At 42.9% G+C, this 17468-nt stretch overlaps 4 protein-coding genes across 4 annotated transcripts; 2 read left to right on the forward strand and 2 right to left on the reverse strand.

Annotated features, from left to right (window-relative positions):
• Positions 1-3551: 3551 nt before the first annotated feature.
• Positions 3552-5418, forward strand: PADG_08313 (uncharacterized protein; the record flags this gene model as incomplete). Its single annotated transcript, XM_010765262.1, has 2 exons — positions 3552-4448; positions 4510-5418. 2 exons carry the CDS (start codon positions 3552-3554, stop codon positions 5416-5418), a joined length of 1806 nt encoding a protein of 601 aa, XP_010763564.1.
• Positions 5419-6986: 1568 nt separating this feature from the next.
• Positions 6987-9481, reverse strand: PADG_08314 (uncharacterized protein; the record flags this gene model as incomplete). Its single annotated transcript, XM_010765227.1, has 8 exons — positions 6987-7343; positions 7430-7729; positions 7793-8082; positions 8147-8672; positions 8751-8784; positions 8849-8888; positions 8967-9319; positions 9411-9481. 8 exons carry the CDS (start codon positions 9479-9481, stop codon positions 6987-6989), a joined length of 1971 nt encoding a protein of 656 aa, XP_010763529.1.
• A 2898-nt stretch (positions 9482-12379) lies between these two features.
• Positions 12380-13651, forward strand: PADG_08315 (uncharacterized protein; the record flags this gene model as incomplete). The annotated part of the gene is made up of 1 exon (XM_010765263.1): positions 12380-13651. One exon carries the CDS (start codon positions 12380-12382, stop codon positions 13649-13651), a length of 1272 nt encoding a protein of 423 aa, XP_010763565.1.
• Positions 13652-14274: 623 nt separating this feature from the next.
• On the reverse strand, positions 14275-16839 carry PADG_08316 (uncharacterized protein; the record flags this gene model as incomplete). Its single annotated transcript, XM_010765264.1, has 5 exons — positions 14275-14401; positions 14512-15210; positions 15281-16308; positions 16357-16560; positions 16750-16839. The coding sequence occupies 5 exons, from the start codon at positions 16837-16839 to the stop codon at positions 14275-14277; spliced, it is 2148 nt and encodes a 715-aa protein (XP_010763566.1).
• Positions 16840-17468: the final 629 nt, after the last annotated feature.

The raw sequence follows: 17468 nt of genomic DNA on the forward strand, positions 1-17468 counted from the left end.
CAGAGGTTTTGCGATACCCGCGCAAGGGCATTTGGGAGAATGATCAACGACCGCAGCCGTGCTTGAATGGCCGGGAACGGAATGGGTGAAATTCCCTTGGTGTTATTGATAGCCCGGGACTGTCCATTTCTTAGAGACTCTACAGGGCCTTAATAAACACTTGTAACTTGACAATTTTCAACTACTTCGGCAGACAATTTCTTCTTGTTCTAAACGAGGTTTAGAGACACATAACTTGCTGCCCCCTTACAGATATATGCACAGCATATCATGGCAATTTTCCATGCAGTAAATCTGGGGAGAAGCTTCATTACTCCTCTGTATGGCTGAATTGTGAGCAGCTCGCTGTCTAGAATCAGTGGTCAACATGATAATATTGTTCCACATGGAGGAAGTTCGATAAGGCATGCAATCGTTACAGGATCGCCCAACGTTTTTGAATGGCTTTCTCCGGGTGGGATGTCACCTGGCAATTCGGAATGACATCATCCATGCGAAAGACGCTGGAAACGGGCAACAACTTAGTGATACAAGATTGCAAATCATATGGTAGTATGGATGCATTAGATTAGATCATTTTCAACATCCTCAAGCGGGGCAATCCGCAACTAAAATCCGTTGACTTCGTGATCATATTTAAACGCGTCCGTGAGGTGCGTTCTCGGCAGCTGAGAGTGATGATCCCTTCAAAATTTAAGAACAGCCTGAGGTGAAGTTTGGAACCATCAAGGCTAAAATAACAGCAACAACCACACCCCGTAAAACTTGTCGAAACGAACACAAAAGTCAGACCAATCTGTCAGAATATCTTCAGCAGCCTTCACCGAGTGGCACCGCAGGCCCTCGATCGAGTAGCTGCATCCAGCTGAAAAAGATATTACTATGTTATAGAATCTCACAGTCTGCGACGGATAAAGGATCTATCAAAGGCCGTCAGGAGCATCCAGGCACACGCAGTAGGCCCATCGCCATCATGTTCAAGTCGAACGGAAGTGGGATGCGACAGTGCAGATTTCAGGGGAAGCAGAGTCACGTGAATCTATAGTTCAGCCCTAGCTCTACGCCCTACTTTACCTCGATGCGGGAAGTAGTTACTTTTCTGCCCTGGTAAAGGTTATTTCAAATCATTTTGTGTTTGGTGGTTGGGGCGCCCCTTTTTGAATATACTACTTTTTGTTGTTGGGGCGCTGTGGGTGTTCTTATTCGTGTGCATAGCAAGTCCCGAATCTTGCGCAGCAAAGGACCGGAGAAGGATGTTTTCTTGCCAAAAATACAGGAGAAGAATAAAAACGAATACAAAGTGAGGCGAGCCTTTCTCCCGTTCCGATTTGAGGATTCCTGTAACTATATCCCAGAACCAACCCACGTCATTAGTGGACGACATGTCTCCTTCAATCCACTATTATTTGCGCCACTCTCCAGTTCTTCTTTTTGTGCAGAAATTCTTGTTGTACCCCTTTTTCTTGCAATGGCATTATTGGCCAAATAGAGGACAGTCGACAAGAAATCAAATAGATAATAAGTAGATCAACCAAATGCCGGGTCTCTCTAGGATTATCAGGTAGGGGATGCTCCCCAGGTCATTACCTGACTCCTGTTCTTTGTCCCCTGTGACAGACACACGAGGGCGTGTGTTTTCGTTAGTTACCCAATGAGAGACGAAAGAAATAGTGGAAAAAATAAATAAATAAATAAGAAATAAATAAATAAATAAAAACATGAAATGCTAGATCTTTCGCTGGGAACATCCAGTCTCTACTTCAATCGCACGAAAGCCAATCAGTGACCGCCCGGTCATATTTACTCTTGAAATCGGCAACTAAAATGCCGGAATGGTTTTTTGCATCATTGCGCAACAACTTGCATCTCGCGTTCCTCGACAAGACAAGGACGGCCAAGCGTAGTGCTTACCGGCTTTTCCAGGTGAGCTGAGCCCAAGCCCATCTTGTGGGGTTAAAGATTAAACTCATGGAATTTGCCCTCCACTCTAGCCGTTTTCAAGATGAGAAGAGGGTAGTTGATGCCCTGTTGATATATTTGGCTTCTTATTACTAGCCCGTGGACAACGACAGACACTTAAGAGAGGATCAAGTCCACCATGTCCCTAATACGAAGCGCGTGTCTTGGAAATACCTTCCCACTGGACTTGGGATGGCAAAGAGCTGAGAGTTGATTCTGTGACAGGCTGCATTGGAATTGACCTGGGCAACAAGGTTACTGAGCCCAATGTCACCATTGGCATGAAAAGAAGAGGTGAACAAAGAATTTGAATGTGGTCGGCCTACACGGTATTTAAGATCTTGAATCTCGCCTCAAGTAACTAATACCCCCATGCTCGAGGAATTCAAACGAAACCAAGGAATCGGATGACAAGCTCTAGCGCAGGGCATGTCGACATCTTGACGATCAATCATTGTGCTGACAGAACAATTTATGCAGAGCAACATTCTTGACCGCTGCCTGCAACAAGCCACAGGTCGCGACCATCAGCTCAACTGAATATATCGATTTGATCTTCGCGCTCTGCTGACGGGTACCAGCACATCTACGCCATGTTCCATTTCGTGTCCATATCACTGGAATGTTCAATGCTGGATTCCTTGATCACGACACAACCCCTCCCAGCATTTCTGCAGTGCCCACAACTTATTAAATTTTGACAGATATGAAAATGAATGGGAATCTCGCCGAGTTCTTGCTCCACAAAAGGACATCCATGATATTGTGGTGATGGAAGCATGCCAATTCCAGCATGTGTTTGCCGCATTACCACTAATATGGGCGAGCCACAGCATCAAGATATACCTCGTGCATCATGTTCTCGCTGGCCTAAATAATGGAGAATTGGACTTGGGACTTGGTGAATATCCATTCGAATTGTCAGCAGATTGGATGATCCCCGGTAGTCACAATTACTAGTAGGCAAGGTTTCAGCGTGGCTGGCAGCCTCACTTTATGTCCAAGCAAACTGGGAACAGAGTTGCAACTCTCGACGGACGTTTTCATTTTTTGTTAAACTCGGCTCTATAACCAGATCGCGAGTTTCAGACAATCTTTAAAATACCTACTTGTTGGCACACAAAGAGCTCTCCAAATCACACACAGAAATTCCTTCTTGACATAATCTCTCCAATATATGCTCAATTGATTTTGTGATTGCTTTTGTTTGCTAGTTTATCTTTTGGTTTTTTTTTTTTTTTTTTTTTTTTTTTGCAGCGCCCTGCACACGCCGCAAACCACAGAACGCACGTCAAGCCAACTTTCCAACACAATTTCAGGCTGTTCTGTACGTAAACGCCTTCATTTCACATATGTTGCCTTTTAAAACCCTCATATTTTTTATAATATCTTAACAAGACTGATTAACCAATTCCTTAGGAAATAGATATGCTATAATTCCCATAGGAATCTAGAGATTTTTATGCAGCCAAAGAAACTTATCAATTTCATCAAAATTGGCAATCATCAAAGAAAATTGTGTTTCCAAGGGCCAGGATCGAATTCCATCCACATTCTTCTAGAAAGAGCTCGTCCTTGGTATCTTCTCCCACATGGAGATGGGTTTGCAGAACGAAAAAAGAAGAAGTCGTCGGGAAGGTGAAGATGTGTCCAGCAAATCATACTACATCGTGAACGATTCAAATGGTAATCCCAAGAAGAATCCAGGGGGATTCCATCAAGATTCGCACTCTCCACGCGGAAATCACTCACCTTCTCTTATGAATGAGAGCTTCCCCAGAGTACCATCACGCACTAGTGATGAACACCATCCATCATCGCACTCACTAATTACTGGAACGTACGGCAAAATCATGTTTATTCCAGCCCATATGATGCTCCCCCCTGAGGAAGCATCACTACTCCGTCGCGCCCGGCAATTTCCACCTGTAACAGCATGTTCGCTCGGCGAACTCAGCCTGGAGTCCATTATCAAAAACACCCAGCTTCGAATGGATGTTAATTTTGATAAGGATCTTCATTTTCGACCAGTGGGTGGCCCGGCAAAGCTGAAGGTGGCAGATGAGTATTGGCGAGCGATCGCCATCGAATTTTCGATATATGCCTTTTGCACCAGCCACAGCATCAACTTCTCTCTCGACCTCGACTCTTCACTTCCAATCCACCAGGTCTTTCAAGCAAGACTACCAAAAATGCTTGATATTTTGCGGGAAATATTATTGACTTTGGTTCCCGAACGAGATTGCCAATGCGTAGAGGAAAATTTGGACATTTCGTTTCTTATGAAGCAGATTGAAAAAGGAGTCTTAAATTTGGTTGGACTTGCTGAATGGCTTGCGACTTTGTTGAAAACCCATTGTGCACCCATGAGAGACCATATGGCTGATGAAATGGTCAAACATATTCAAACGGGTTGTCAATTGCAAGATATGAACGAAATCGCGGAAGGTCTGAAACAGCTGTTCGCGATTCTCGAATCAATGAAGCTGGTAAGCCGGTAGATTACTCTCTACACTAAAACCTATAAAGGCTGACCCTATGGAAATATAGGATGTGGCAAATCATCAGATACGCGTCTTCAGGGTACTTCTGATACAAGATTCAATTGAGTATCTGACGAAATACTTCCACTTCAGCATGAAAAAATCGCCCAGGACTTTCAGAGAAGCGCAAGATGCAAGGGACTGGTATCTTGGATATCGACGCCTAGAACGGTACCAGAACAATCCACAACTTGTTCTCAATAATTTCGAATCCGCTAAGGTCTTATTCGAAGGCTTATTTAGTATTCTGTGCTCGTTCGGCTCGCCAAAATTGTTTCCCAAAACCTTCCAATTCGATATCGATAGATTATGCAATATTCAGGATAATTTCGAGACGCTCGTTTTACTTCAAGTATGTTACCAGGTGTTTAACGCAGCGGTGAGAAGGATATATGGAGAGATTTCCTTCTGCACTTCAACGTATAACTCTCTGCAATCTCGCATACTATCGGTCCTCAAATATGGCGACTACCAATCAGTGGAAACCCGTCCTCCAGGAAATTGCACGATAGATCGGTTCCGAGGCAACATACCCAACATCGCTCTAGAAATTGCACGAGTTGCGCATATGATGCAAGATAGTCACTGCGGAGCGACATATCCAGACGAAAGTACCATTGACTTTGCATCAAGCATGCTTCGTTCACTTCTGTGGTTCAAAGATGCTCAGTTTTGGGACATTCGCGACTGTATCCAGCAAGATCTGCAGAGTATTACGATCGAGTTTGCAGAACAATTCTGGTCAATGACAGCACTTGGTGTGGCCGACTCGCAGAACCTTGGGCGATCATACGACCACATGTCGTTGCCTCAGATCCCCGATTTACAATGCCTTGGAAAACGTCTGGCACATATTGGACTGTTGCATTGGAGAGTTTGGGCTCCCTTAATCTATTCTCCAGAAGATGGGGTGTGAGTCCATCCGGTGCTCCTAGTTTTATCTACGATGCGATCGTTTTGAAGATGGAAGTCTGACTTTACCATCAATCAAGCCTTGGCAGTCGTAATTCAGGCAACCGGAATATTCCATGAATGGGAACAGCTGTGCTTCTGTGGCATTGCACTGTACATATATCTTGCTTTTATTGTTGTTTGCATTCCTTTCCTTTCATTTATTTGCTTTTATACAACTCCCAATCATACCATCTTGTCATTAGCAATTCTTTGCATTTTCATTTGTTCCGTTCACATATACCCTCATAAAACGACCACATCCCTCCTTTCATTTACATATACCCACTTTCCGTTTTTGCACTGCCACATCAGCGATCATATTGCACATTAGGAGTTTAGTGCTTTGGAGAATACCACGAATACCCGGAATGAGCTGGAATCTAGAACATGACGTATCAAAATTTGTCAGGTTGAGCGAGGAGTTGAAATCGACGGTAGAAAAATTCAAAGAAGCAAGCAAGTGCGAAAACATATTTCCGAAACTTACATTCGTTTATCCTTTTTCGTTTTTTAATCTCTTTGCCTTTTTGTTTCAAGTGTGATTTTATCATCAAAATAGCCTAGTGTTTTCCTCTTTCGGGAGCTGTATCTTAACTATTTCAAAGGTAAAAAATATTGATACTTTTGGGGGATGAATTGAACCCTGAAATCTAATGTTCAATGGAACTTACATCTAATATAAAATTGACCTTTTGTTTGATTTTCCACTATAAAGCAGTTGCTCGGAGGACTTCTATTTGCAATCAGTAACAATAGATAAGAATGGCTTTTTACATATCTAGTGATAGCGTGGAACACTGTTCCCCAGAAATGATAAGAATTATAAGTTAAATGCACAAAATACTTTTGCCTTTTTTTACCCCGACTCTCATCGTGGATTCTAGTAAAATTCTCCAGAGTCTTGAGAATGAAGCGTTTCAGGCTTTCCGAGATTTTCACACTTTTCACTTCTTCTTTCTCTCTCCCAATATTAGTTAAAATGTATATCTCTAAATATATGTTAACCCTTATATTTTGGCGACCAAGTCTGTAGATCAACCTTAACTTTAATTGGCCAACGGACCCACCTCGGGTCGATAAGAGCCCCGCAAATTAAGGTTCGGGACGGGAGACAACTTTAATTCTTCCCAACTTTGCTAGACTGGAACTGGGCATCTATCAACAAAAGTTAAACGTAAAACATCAAACAAAACAATAAAATCTTATTATAATAATGCCCCCTCCAAGTAACTGACTAATTTTCTCACGTTTTACGTATTTGTATGCTAATTTTTGACTTCATCCGAGGATCCATCCCTCTTCCCCCCCTTTTTTTATATTATAATTAGCTGAAATATTACAGCCATAGTAAGGAGGTACTGTCAATATCTGCGGATGCAAGAAGCTAAGGGGGTATGTATGACTGCACTTATCCAAGGAAAAGAAAGGTACAGGTACTCTAGAGAGTCGTCACCCAACATGCAAACCAAAAGTCTACAAAGCTACACATATATACGTATGTACACACATGTTGCCATCGCCCTTCCAATCCTACACAGGCTCACTAGAAATTCTCCTCTTCAGTCTCTTTATCCTCTCAGCCTTCATTTCTCGTCTCGCCTTCCGGTGTTCTCGCATGACCGCCAGGTGATCCTTGACTGGATGCCAAAATGCATACACAGAAATAATGCTGACGACCAAGAACCCCGCAGTCCCACAAACATACCAGAAGTACTGTTCGGAGCGCGAGGTGTCTGAGATGCCTTGCAAGTTCATGCCGAAGTAGGAGGTGCAGAAGGATAATGGGAGGAAGATTACAGTTACAGCGGTAAAGAGCATGATTGCGCGTTGTTGGCTGTCGCGAACGATAGTAAGTTCATTTTGCTCGATGGTGCGGAGATGAAGGAGCTTGGTGGGAGTGGAGAGGTTAGCCAATGGGGTGAAGTATGAGGGTTAAATAGGAGGCTTAGGTGCTAGAAACGGTTTTGGTTTACATCATTCATGGAATTTTGGATTTCATTGGAAATATTTCCAATATCATCCCGTTGCTGGCGGATTTTGCCCAGAGCCCAATCAACCCTGTGTATACTAGACTCGCCGTCAGGGTTATGCGGGGCGTCATTTTTTCGGTCCTCTGTATCGTGAATTTCAACATCTTTACGCAGGCGGGTAAACAAGTCTTGTCTCGACGCCAACATCTTGGCCATAAACCTGATCTCCTCCATGCACTGCAAGAATGTCCTCGTCAGACGCACGGTCTCATCACGCCTCCAGGGTTCATAGGTCCGCAGTTTCTGAAAATTTCCTGTCAGTATGCACGAATAGGGGTTTACAGAGCGAGATTCGCTACTACGAACAAGGTCACGAAGAATGTTTTGGTATGCTTCCACAATCGAAATCTGATTATGGCCAAGGGTGTCATTATGTGGACATGTACCGATTTCAGTGGCGAGGTGAACCACCAGCCATTCAGCAGTTGGCTTTTCCCACGTGCTTGTCCCAGTATGAGCAAACTCCTTCAGTGTTTGTCCCACAGCTGAAGCCCCTGGATTTAGTAGAATATCATCAGGAGACTGTCGGAGATATTCTAGTAGTCGAGCATCGAGGTAATTGATGCCTTTTGTAGCAGACATTGTCAAGAGAAATCCTGGTTAAAATTATCAGCCTATGCTAAGCTCTATCATTTCAATGGGGAAAGATAAAGAGCGAACCATCACGTCTATGGAAAAACCGGAACTCATTTCGGACGAGCTGGGCGTCAAGAAATGATGGATGGCTTGAAAGGACTCGAAAATCACAGCTGTTCATGAGTGGCTTGATTCGACCTAGGGGCCCGCTCGCGCATATTGGAAGCCCATCTGAGATTTGCCAGGGTATGTCGGATGCAACCAGTTCCCAGAATGTGAGGTCGGTGTTAAGATGATCTGCTCGCCATTCTAAATCACCCCGCAGACTTGCATTTCTATCACCCCGAAGACACTCCCAGTCTAGCGGATCAGGTCGATTTCGTGACTTAGAGGCGTCTGAAGTTGAGATATCACCGTCAGCCTCTAATTCTGATCCAGACAAATGCTCCATTTTTGAGAGGATGCAATATGTGTCACGAAGGTCCTCGATTTCCACCCGATGCCGAAAATTCAAGGCATCGAGCTCAACGTAGGCAAAGCCAACATGGCCAGCATTTTCAAATGGACGAGGTTCCTGGCTATTTGCATGTCGAAATAGGTCTTCAATTGACTATAGCAGATTGAATGGTTTTTATTTCAGCTCGTATGTCCAGCAAAGCAGTCGATAGGGACGAAATACCCCACTCACAGAATGATAAATTCCTCTGCCAACTGGGACATGTCTATTTCACTGTTAGCTATTGTGATGGTTATTGAGCAAATTAGGAAATATCAAACTTGTCTTACATCCAACGGACTTGAGCACCCTCCGGCTTATTCTGCCACTCTTGGGAAAGTCAGCAAACTTTCCCATACATCCACATCGAATTCTTTGTTGCAACGATATAGAACGTTAGACACGTACGGACTTCAATATCCCCAAGAAGAACTTCCTGTAGTTCTGCATGATTTGGATAGAAATCGCACACTTGCGCCTTGAGCAGAGCCCGGGGAGGAAACTGACACAAAGCCAAGTTGTGAAGGTCTTGGTCCGAAGGGAGATTCGAATATCCGTTGAAAAATGCAGAGAAAAGAAGGTGTTTCATCCCATTGCTACTTCGTTCCTCGTGTAGCTTTCGGATAGAGCTGAGGGTTGCAGCATGTCGTTTGTCTCGTGCCTTGGGTACAATTTCCACTGTTGCAGCATGGGCAGCCCTTGTACGGTCAAACTTATGTAGCATTGCATCTGTTCGTATCGTGACTTTTTCTCCGTTGTCACTATATGTAGTGTCAGCGACATCGGAATCGTCGACGGAAAAAAAAAAAAAAAAAAAAAAAAAAAAAAAAGGGAGATTTGGATAGAACAGACGATGATTTTTCATGGATTATGACAGTGTCAATGGTCGCATCCGTTATCTCTACCACATCGATAGTAGCCATCTTTCAAGGAATCAATCTCTTCAGCTGTAAATCCGACCTTCAGGATTCACGAGAAAATTAAAATATCAAGGATGCGCAAAGGTTCATGCTTTGCAAACATTTTCAGAGGAAGTTCTGTCTTCCTTAGATGCGTTCGTGAAGATCAAAGGAGGAATAAAACAACTCAGGGAACTCTAAGCCCACTTGAACTGCTACCAGCCCCGTATGTTAAAGCGCCCTTCAGGCTTCAGCCTGACTGATTCACAGCCTCAAACAACGGGGATTGACGGGTGTTCATGTTGAAGCGAGAAACAGAAACTAACAAAATTGAGCAGCACCCTAGTGACAAGCTAATGCAAAAGGTTCGTGTTGATGGAAGATGGAATAATAATAGAGCCTCGGGAGTACGAAGTTGTGGACTGAATGATACTATTATTATATTATTATGGACAAGGCTTTCCGACTTAATGCTAACACTGGCGAGCATAACAGACATATATCCTTGGGAGGCCTCCCCGTTACAGTTGCAACTCATCCCCAAAAGTCTCCTTTTGCTTCCAGTACCTATTAGCACGCATGAAGAAGTTGAGAGGATTACCATCTCGTAAGCACAAACGTTGATCCTGTAAAATCCTCGAGGAAAAGGGCGGGAACCTTGGAAGAACCTTGCAACACGCTCACTAAAAGTCGCCTTTTAGCCAAAGGCACACAACTGAGGCAGCCCAAGGCATGTCCACAAATGGGGTGTATGTATCAGATTTCGCCTTGCATAATCTTCTGTGGTTACGATGCCGCCCCAATTAGCTATCTGCTAATAACGTTAGTTATTGGTTGCCTTTTCCAATGTTTATTAGTTAGCGTGTACTTAAGAAGTTGAAAGCCCCACACTGAGGGGCCATAGAGAGATCTGAAACTGCTCCCGCTCTCTCACAGATCTGAAGAGAATTCTCAACAATTGCAAGAGACATACTGATTATTTCTTTGAGACAATTGGTAGGAAATTTTGATTTGCGCTTCCATCTTGCTCAATGCTATCTATTTCTCTCCGATACGAAGTTGAGCGGAAACAGAGTTCAGTGGAGAATATAATAAAATGTTGAACTATTTTAGCAGTAAATTATTATATATTTACATATATAAAACCTTTTTTTAATTATTTATTTTTATTTATTTTATATAAAATGCTAAATATTACTTTTAAATCTTTTATTCTCTTTTATCTATAATAGCTCTTTTAATTAAGATGAGGTGAAATAAAAGAAAAGTTAGTTAAAAATAAATATTTTATTTTAATAAATAATGTCTACATATTAACAGTCATGAGAAGAGAGTAGAGATTTGTATATAGTTATAAATTTCTCTTCAAAATGCTTTATGTAACTAAATGACTAGAGATGTAAAATACACTTTGATTAACTTCTAAATATTATTAAAGATTATTAAAAGAGTTTTATAGAGATTATACTTTTATAAAGCTTTGAACACTTAACTAGTACCTGTCTATTATAGTTTAAGACTAGTTATGAATATTAAACTTTAATAATAATAGTAACTAACTGTCCACAATTATAAAAATTTAAAATTTGAAATTTTTTTTCAATAATTTTTTATTTATAATATATTAATATTATAAATTTTTTTTAAAAAAGTTATCTACTGATATCTCTGCTAATAAATTATATAAATATACGTAAAATTATAAAAAGTTAGTATATTGTTTATTTGATACTTTAAATTACAAAGAAAACAATAATAATAAATCTATTAAAATTAAACTTCTATGAGAAAGTTTTACTGAGATTATAGTTTTAATTAAAATCTTAATATAAAAAGCTTTTAATCACATTTATTGTTAGATTTTTCAAGTTAGTACTGTAAATTTAAAAGCTTTAATAGCTGTATAAATCTATTAGATATAGATTTTTTAATAGTAAGATCAGATCAAATAAAATACTTTAATTAGTAAATCTATACTTTGTAACTTTTAAGCAACAGTTACAAACTTCTCAAACTCTGACCTTTTGAGCTATAAGACTTTGTTTATTATCATCATTTAGCATCTCAAACCCTTTTCAACTGAAGGATTGCAGGAGACAATAGTCATTGTGACAAAATAACTTAAAAGCAAGAAGAAAAAATGTTCAGATGATAAATAGTGTTTATTCACAGTAGGAAAAGCTCGTGTGTGACATCTTGATATATATAAAGATAACCGCTGACTTCATTTTAGAGGTGTTGAGCAAGGGTAGCAAAAGCAGCATCACACACAGAAAGGGGCTCTAAATTGAGTTGCTAGGCCATGCTCTTGGGATGACACCCTCGGGATCCCCTATCACAACCAAAACATGTCTTTGAAATCTTTGAAGTACGTTCTGACGAGGAACGGCACACAAGAATGGAACGTCATCACGGTCATCAAGAACAACATTGTGATATCTGAATTTTATTTGAAGAGGTAATCTCTACCCCAACACTCTTGACAGTTTGATGCGTCAAGTTAGTTAGTGACTTTGCCGTAGTGAGATACCATGTCGGTAGAACGTTTTGATATACATTCTGCCCTTCGTAGAGTTGGAGAGCGCCACCAGAAGGGGAGGTAGACTTTTTAGCAGGGAATGGGTTCAACCCCAAAAATCAGCCCTTGTTAGGCGAGACAGGCCCCCAAGAACGCCTAAAGCCTCCCCGAAGTCCAGGCATTCCAGGCTCCAACAAGAACCAGAGCAACATCCCCTACCCCTCCCTCCTTGTTGCAGCAATATGACTGGCTAAACCTAACTCAGGATGTCGCAAGCCCCGCGCTGCGGCTTGTCTAAGGGCCTTTTTTTTTTTAATTCCCCTTTTATTCCTTTCTCGTTCTTTTGTAAATGGCTACCATTTGGTTATGCATCGGGCCCTATATTGAAGCTCAGGGTGGAAACTATGGTCAATAATGCTCCTCGGGCATTCGCCCTTCTCTTACTTCCCCCCCCTCCGCAGCCTTCTTCCCCCGCCACCCTCAACGCCGCCTACCGTCCTCCCATCAAGGCCGCGGTGCAAAAGCTCAAACGCCTCTCAGCCAACTCTTCCACAAATGCATCCATCGATATAGCACTTCCATATCTAGAATATAACATAGGGCAAAACCAGCGCACTTTCTCCGGATGTGAAGAATCAACTCTTTACAGCGTGCAAGAGCTTTTTGTCAACACATACACTCTCATCTCCTCAATATGTAACGAACAGGAAAAACTAGATACCCTACCAGGCAAAACCTACATCAATAATGTGGATATTCGAGTCATTTTAATAGGCTACGACCAGGCCTTCAACTATGACACTCTCATTCGTCCCGTGCGGCCCATACCGTCATGCATTGTCGATCTATCAGTTTTAGCTCTCTGTGATCGGAACTGGTCTCACGTATATGTGACTCAGGGAGAACCAGGGGAGCGATTGTATCGACAGTTCAGAATGCTGGTGAATGGCAAGCTCTCGTCCAGAGTTGGTGGGACGTGGGTGACGGAGCGAGTACCTGGTGGAATGAGTTTGAATATCACACGACAAACTGGACCAATCGCCACAGCAGCAACAACTGACGGGGATACAAGAAAGAGAGCAAGACAACAAGTTCTAGTTATTGGAGAGGAAGGAAGTAAAAAGACGGGGAGCGAGAGAAATACTACCGACTTGAATCAAAAACTCCAGTTAACCATAGCTCTACTCTTGGCAGAGTTCAACGGAGGTGAGGGTGGAAAAGAGAGCAAAAACGTAGATCACGAGAATTCCTCGTTTCCAATTCCACCCTCCTCAAATTCACCCCGATCACACTCAGCCCTTGAGGCTAGACGGTTTCTCCAATCCATCGTTGACTGGCGCCTTGCCGGAGATCGATTTTCGAAAACTCAGCCTGCCAGGCTTCGTTTTGAACTCAGCGCTTGTGACTCCATCGCTATCCACCCTTGGCAGTTAGCTTATCTTACGGACCCCCAACAGCAACTGGAACAGCTGCTTGCTGATACCGGCAGCGGGGGCGAAGGGGATGATACCGATATAGAAAACACCCTTGTTTTGGGCGAGTCGCAGAAAGATGGCTTAGTGAATCTACTCGAACCATTTAAGGATAGGTTTCGAATGGTGGTCTGCAAAGATCTCAAAACGTCATCATCTCCGTCTGAAGAGCTTCATCAAGACCATCTTGTTACCCAAAACTGAGGTATCTAACCTCTGATTCAACTTGGTTTCGTTTAACTACCATTTAAGTTAGCTTTTGGATTTTTAAGGACTATCGGAATTTTACCGTTCACATTTGCACTTTGATGATTTTTTTTATTTTCCGGAATTTGTTCTCGGCATATGGCTTCCTTTTATTTTACGCAGATATGTCCTATATTGAATTTCTCCTCCATATTCGCGCCATAAAAAGTTCCATGCCATCATAGATCCAACCTCTCTAAATTCGTCGAGTCATAAGGTAGTTAATATTTTTGCGTATAACGCTTCAATTTATACGTATGGGAGAAAGCATGGAAACGAGATAGTAATCAAAGGAACAAAACAGATATAAAGCCACAAAATAACCGAACAAAATAATCATTCCAGGATAGAAGCGCAAATTTTAAATGCGAGATGATGTTCCCAAGATCTCCATACAAGAGTGCCGGTTTCTGTCATTCGTCTCATAATATGGGTTTGTATTGGTCGCGTGTTGCATAACAGCAATAAGATACATGCATTTAGATTTTCCGTCAAAAACATCAGGTGTATTTCCCGGGGTATATTTCACTCAGAAATGATTATGATTTCAACAACTCTCAGAGTGTGTATATGTGTGTCTGTCAACGATGGACGGTCTCCATCCGCAAATCATCGTACGGGACACAAAGGCTCAGCGCTTTCACCATAATTTTTTGGTGCTTGATGAGTGACAGCCCGTAAGAGAAGCTGGCATTGCTCCAACCGAACCTGTAACATTATAAAAGGTCAGCATTGGCATGATACGAGCCGTAGTGGAAAACTATTTCAGCAACTTAAACAATAAATAACAGCAAGAACCAAGATAAGGAAAAGCCTACCCTTCAACATTCGCATATTTAAAATCTAGTCCCTGATTCCCATACTCCGCATTTACCTGGCTCGGGTTATCTAGTTGCGTCACATCATACTTCTCCACAATAGCTCCATGGTAATTTACTGCAACCCTGACCATGAGCTGCAGCCAGCGATACGCCAACCTCTCCATCTCATGAGTGTATCCATATCGCTTCAGTCCATCCCAGGCCAGTATCTGATGCGGCGCCCATCCGAAGGGGAAATCCCATTGCTTCGGAGGCCGGTGAGGCATGCTAACTAGGCCCCGCGACTTCTCAGTACTTGTACTCAAGCCGCCGACGCATTCAAATTTGGGTAGTGCTTTGGTAACGAGAGATTCAGCTTGTTCAGGACTGGCAATGCCGCACCAAAGCGGGTAGAGGGTTGTTACATATTCATACGTGGTGGGCTGGTGGGTTCTAGTGTTGAAGTCGAAGTACATGCCTTTTTCTGGATTCCAGAGGTATTCATTTGTACGTTCCCGACGTTTTTGGGCACGTTGAAACCAGGATGAAGACGTCTCGATCTGGCCACTCATGCCTGGTACCTGCCATTCGGCTGGGACGGGAAGATTATCGTTGAAGACAGTTTCGATAGCCCAGGCTAGGTCAGTTTCATACTTGTATAGAAGACAGTTCAGGTCCACAGTAGCGAGGTCTGCACAGCCTTGGTCGAATCGGTACCTAGATAGATGGGGTTAGTGTACAGATAATGTGGAGCGAAGTTAGTGATAGAAACAAAAAACAGACTCACGATGTGTCATGTCCTGATTCTCTTACCCCTCTATCATGCATAAAGTATTGATCAAGTTCAGGCTCATTCCAGTTCCCAGCATTATATTTGTTGATAAACTCGGGGATTGTGCAGCCGTACTTTTCGGCATATTTGTAAAGGACCGCATCAAAATGCCCCTCTTCGACTTCTAAGGGAATACCTGCACCAGGGGGCCTGAACCGCGAGAGCCCTGTGGCAGAGTCGTACCGCGGCTCAGACATCCAAACAGTGAAGTACTCTTTGATCGCAGCTAGAATTCCGGCCTTCAAAATCTCATCCGCCTCATATTTGTTGTCGAGGGCTTGGAAAATTCGCACCGCGAGATCTGTAAGGAACGGAGGTTGCGATCTGCAGAGGTAGTAAGATCTATTTGCATTTGGAATTTTGCCGTAATTCTTCACTTCGAATATAAAGTTCCTGAGAATGTCTTTCGCCAGGTCAATCCTTCCCGCTTCTAGGAGACCGAGGCACGAAAAATAACTGTCCCAATAATAGCATTCGTTAAACCGGCCACCAGGGACAACAAACTGCAGTCCTCGCGGTTTCTCCGGGTCCGAATAGTCCATTTCAAGCGCAAGCAAGCCAGGCCGGTCCCGGAGGGAATGGACAAATTCACCTGTAACTTCTCCCTGAGGGAGATATTGAACTTGAAGTTTCAATTGGGGTTTGCTCTCCGAAACTTTGCAGTAATAGTTATAAAGTCTCTCTTCGCCGTATGGAACGTAAATCCGTGGTCGTGGGTTCTCATTCCAGTCCTTGGGATCTGGCGCGGCAGCCTCGATCATCGACTCATCCAGCCGTCTGGTCAAATTGCTCCAGTATTGTTCCTTGATCTTACGGTTTATACGAGACACTGGGTCTTCGGAGACATCGCTAAAGTGAATCACCTTTGATGCGCGTTTCCCCTTGGTCAGGTGAAGTTCCTCAAGGAGGTTTGCAAGAAGATACGTCCCCCGAATTTCCCGAGTCTTTCCGCCGTCGGAGAGCAAAGTCCCCAGAGAGACCACCTAGTTTGGATTTAGAATTCTATTCCTCAACAGGTTATATCTTCTCACCTTTGGCCCATTGTCAAGCACGGTAATCTGCAAGTTCCTGTCCGTATCTTCTTGATCAAGCAAGTTCTCCATGGTAACATCCACCCAAACCTTGAAAACAGGCGGAAGCGAACCCTCATCTGCGTTTCCGGTTAGCAAATTTTCGAGCAGGACGGGATACTGGCAATAGGAACCTACCGTGGCTTCCTCGACGTGTGCGCGACGCTAGAAGTTGTTTTGGGATCGCTGGCTGCTCAAAGTATTAGCCGATGCACTTTCAAAATCCACAGTATAAACCCCAACTAGAAAAGCATCATCGAGTAGGAACATATACAAAGGTACGAATGATACTCCAATATGATGGGGATGGTTTTTGGATTGAGCCCACCTACTGCTCGAAACCCCACTACTCACAATGGATGAGCACTTTCTGAGTACATGGGCTGCGTGGCTTAAGGCACGTTCAGTGAGGGGAAGAATCAACGGCGTGCTGCTCTTCTCCATTCTTGTGGTCGGCTGGGTTAAGGATGCCTCAATTGATGGAACAAGCTTTCGGCAACTTGAACGGTGTGGGCAAGTGATCTATTCGAAGGTCTAAGAGTTTGAGACTCGAAGAATACAACACAACAAGAATATCTCAACCAAAAATAAATATATAAATAGATAAAACTCTCCGTTATTTTGATAGACAAGAGAAAACAAAATAAATGCAGCAGATTCGAGATCATAATATCTCTCAGCTTACGTGGCTAAGCGCCGCGGGGTTATATCATATGAAGGGTTTCGTAGGGTTGAATCAATCAAATCCGCAGTTACTCAGTGATCGAACCTATGATGGGCATGATGGGCAAAACTAATGACTTTAATAGGCCCATGCACACAGCCAGTTTGTTTCACTGTCCTTTGATGATTCTCAATGCAGTTGCTGCTGGCACTAGAGAGCTCTTGAAATTGAATGATTGGTGTCATATATAATAAACAACTTTATATCACATGCTCTCCACGTCCTGACATTGATGCATTCAATTCCAGTCATATATAAAGGTGATACACACAGAGAGAAATCATATAGAGAAAAGAGGAGACGAGAGAGAATGCCTTCTACCCTAAACCCAATAGGAATAAATTACCTG

The sequence above is a fragment of the Paracoccidioides brasiliensis genome (assembly GCF_000150735.1).
Source record: "Paracoccidioides brasiliensis Pb18 unplaced genomic scaffold supercont2.15, whole genome shotgun sequence".
NCBI classification, from domain to species: domain Eukaryota; kingdom Fungi; phylum Ascomycota; class Eurotiomycetes; order Onygenales; family Ajellomycetaceae; genus Paracoccidioides; species Paracoccidioides brasiliensis.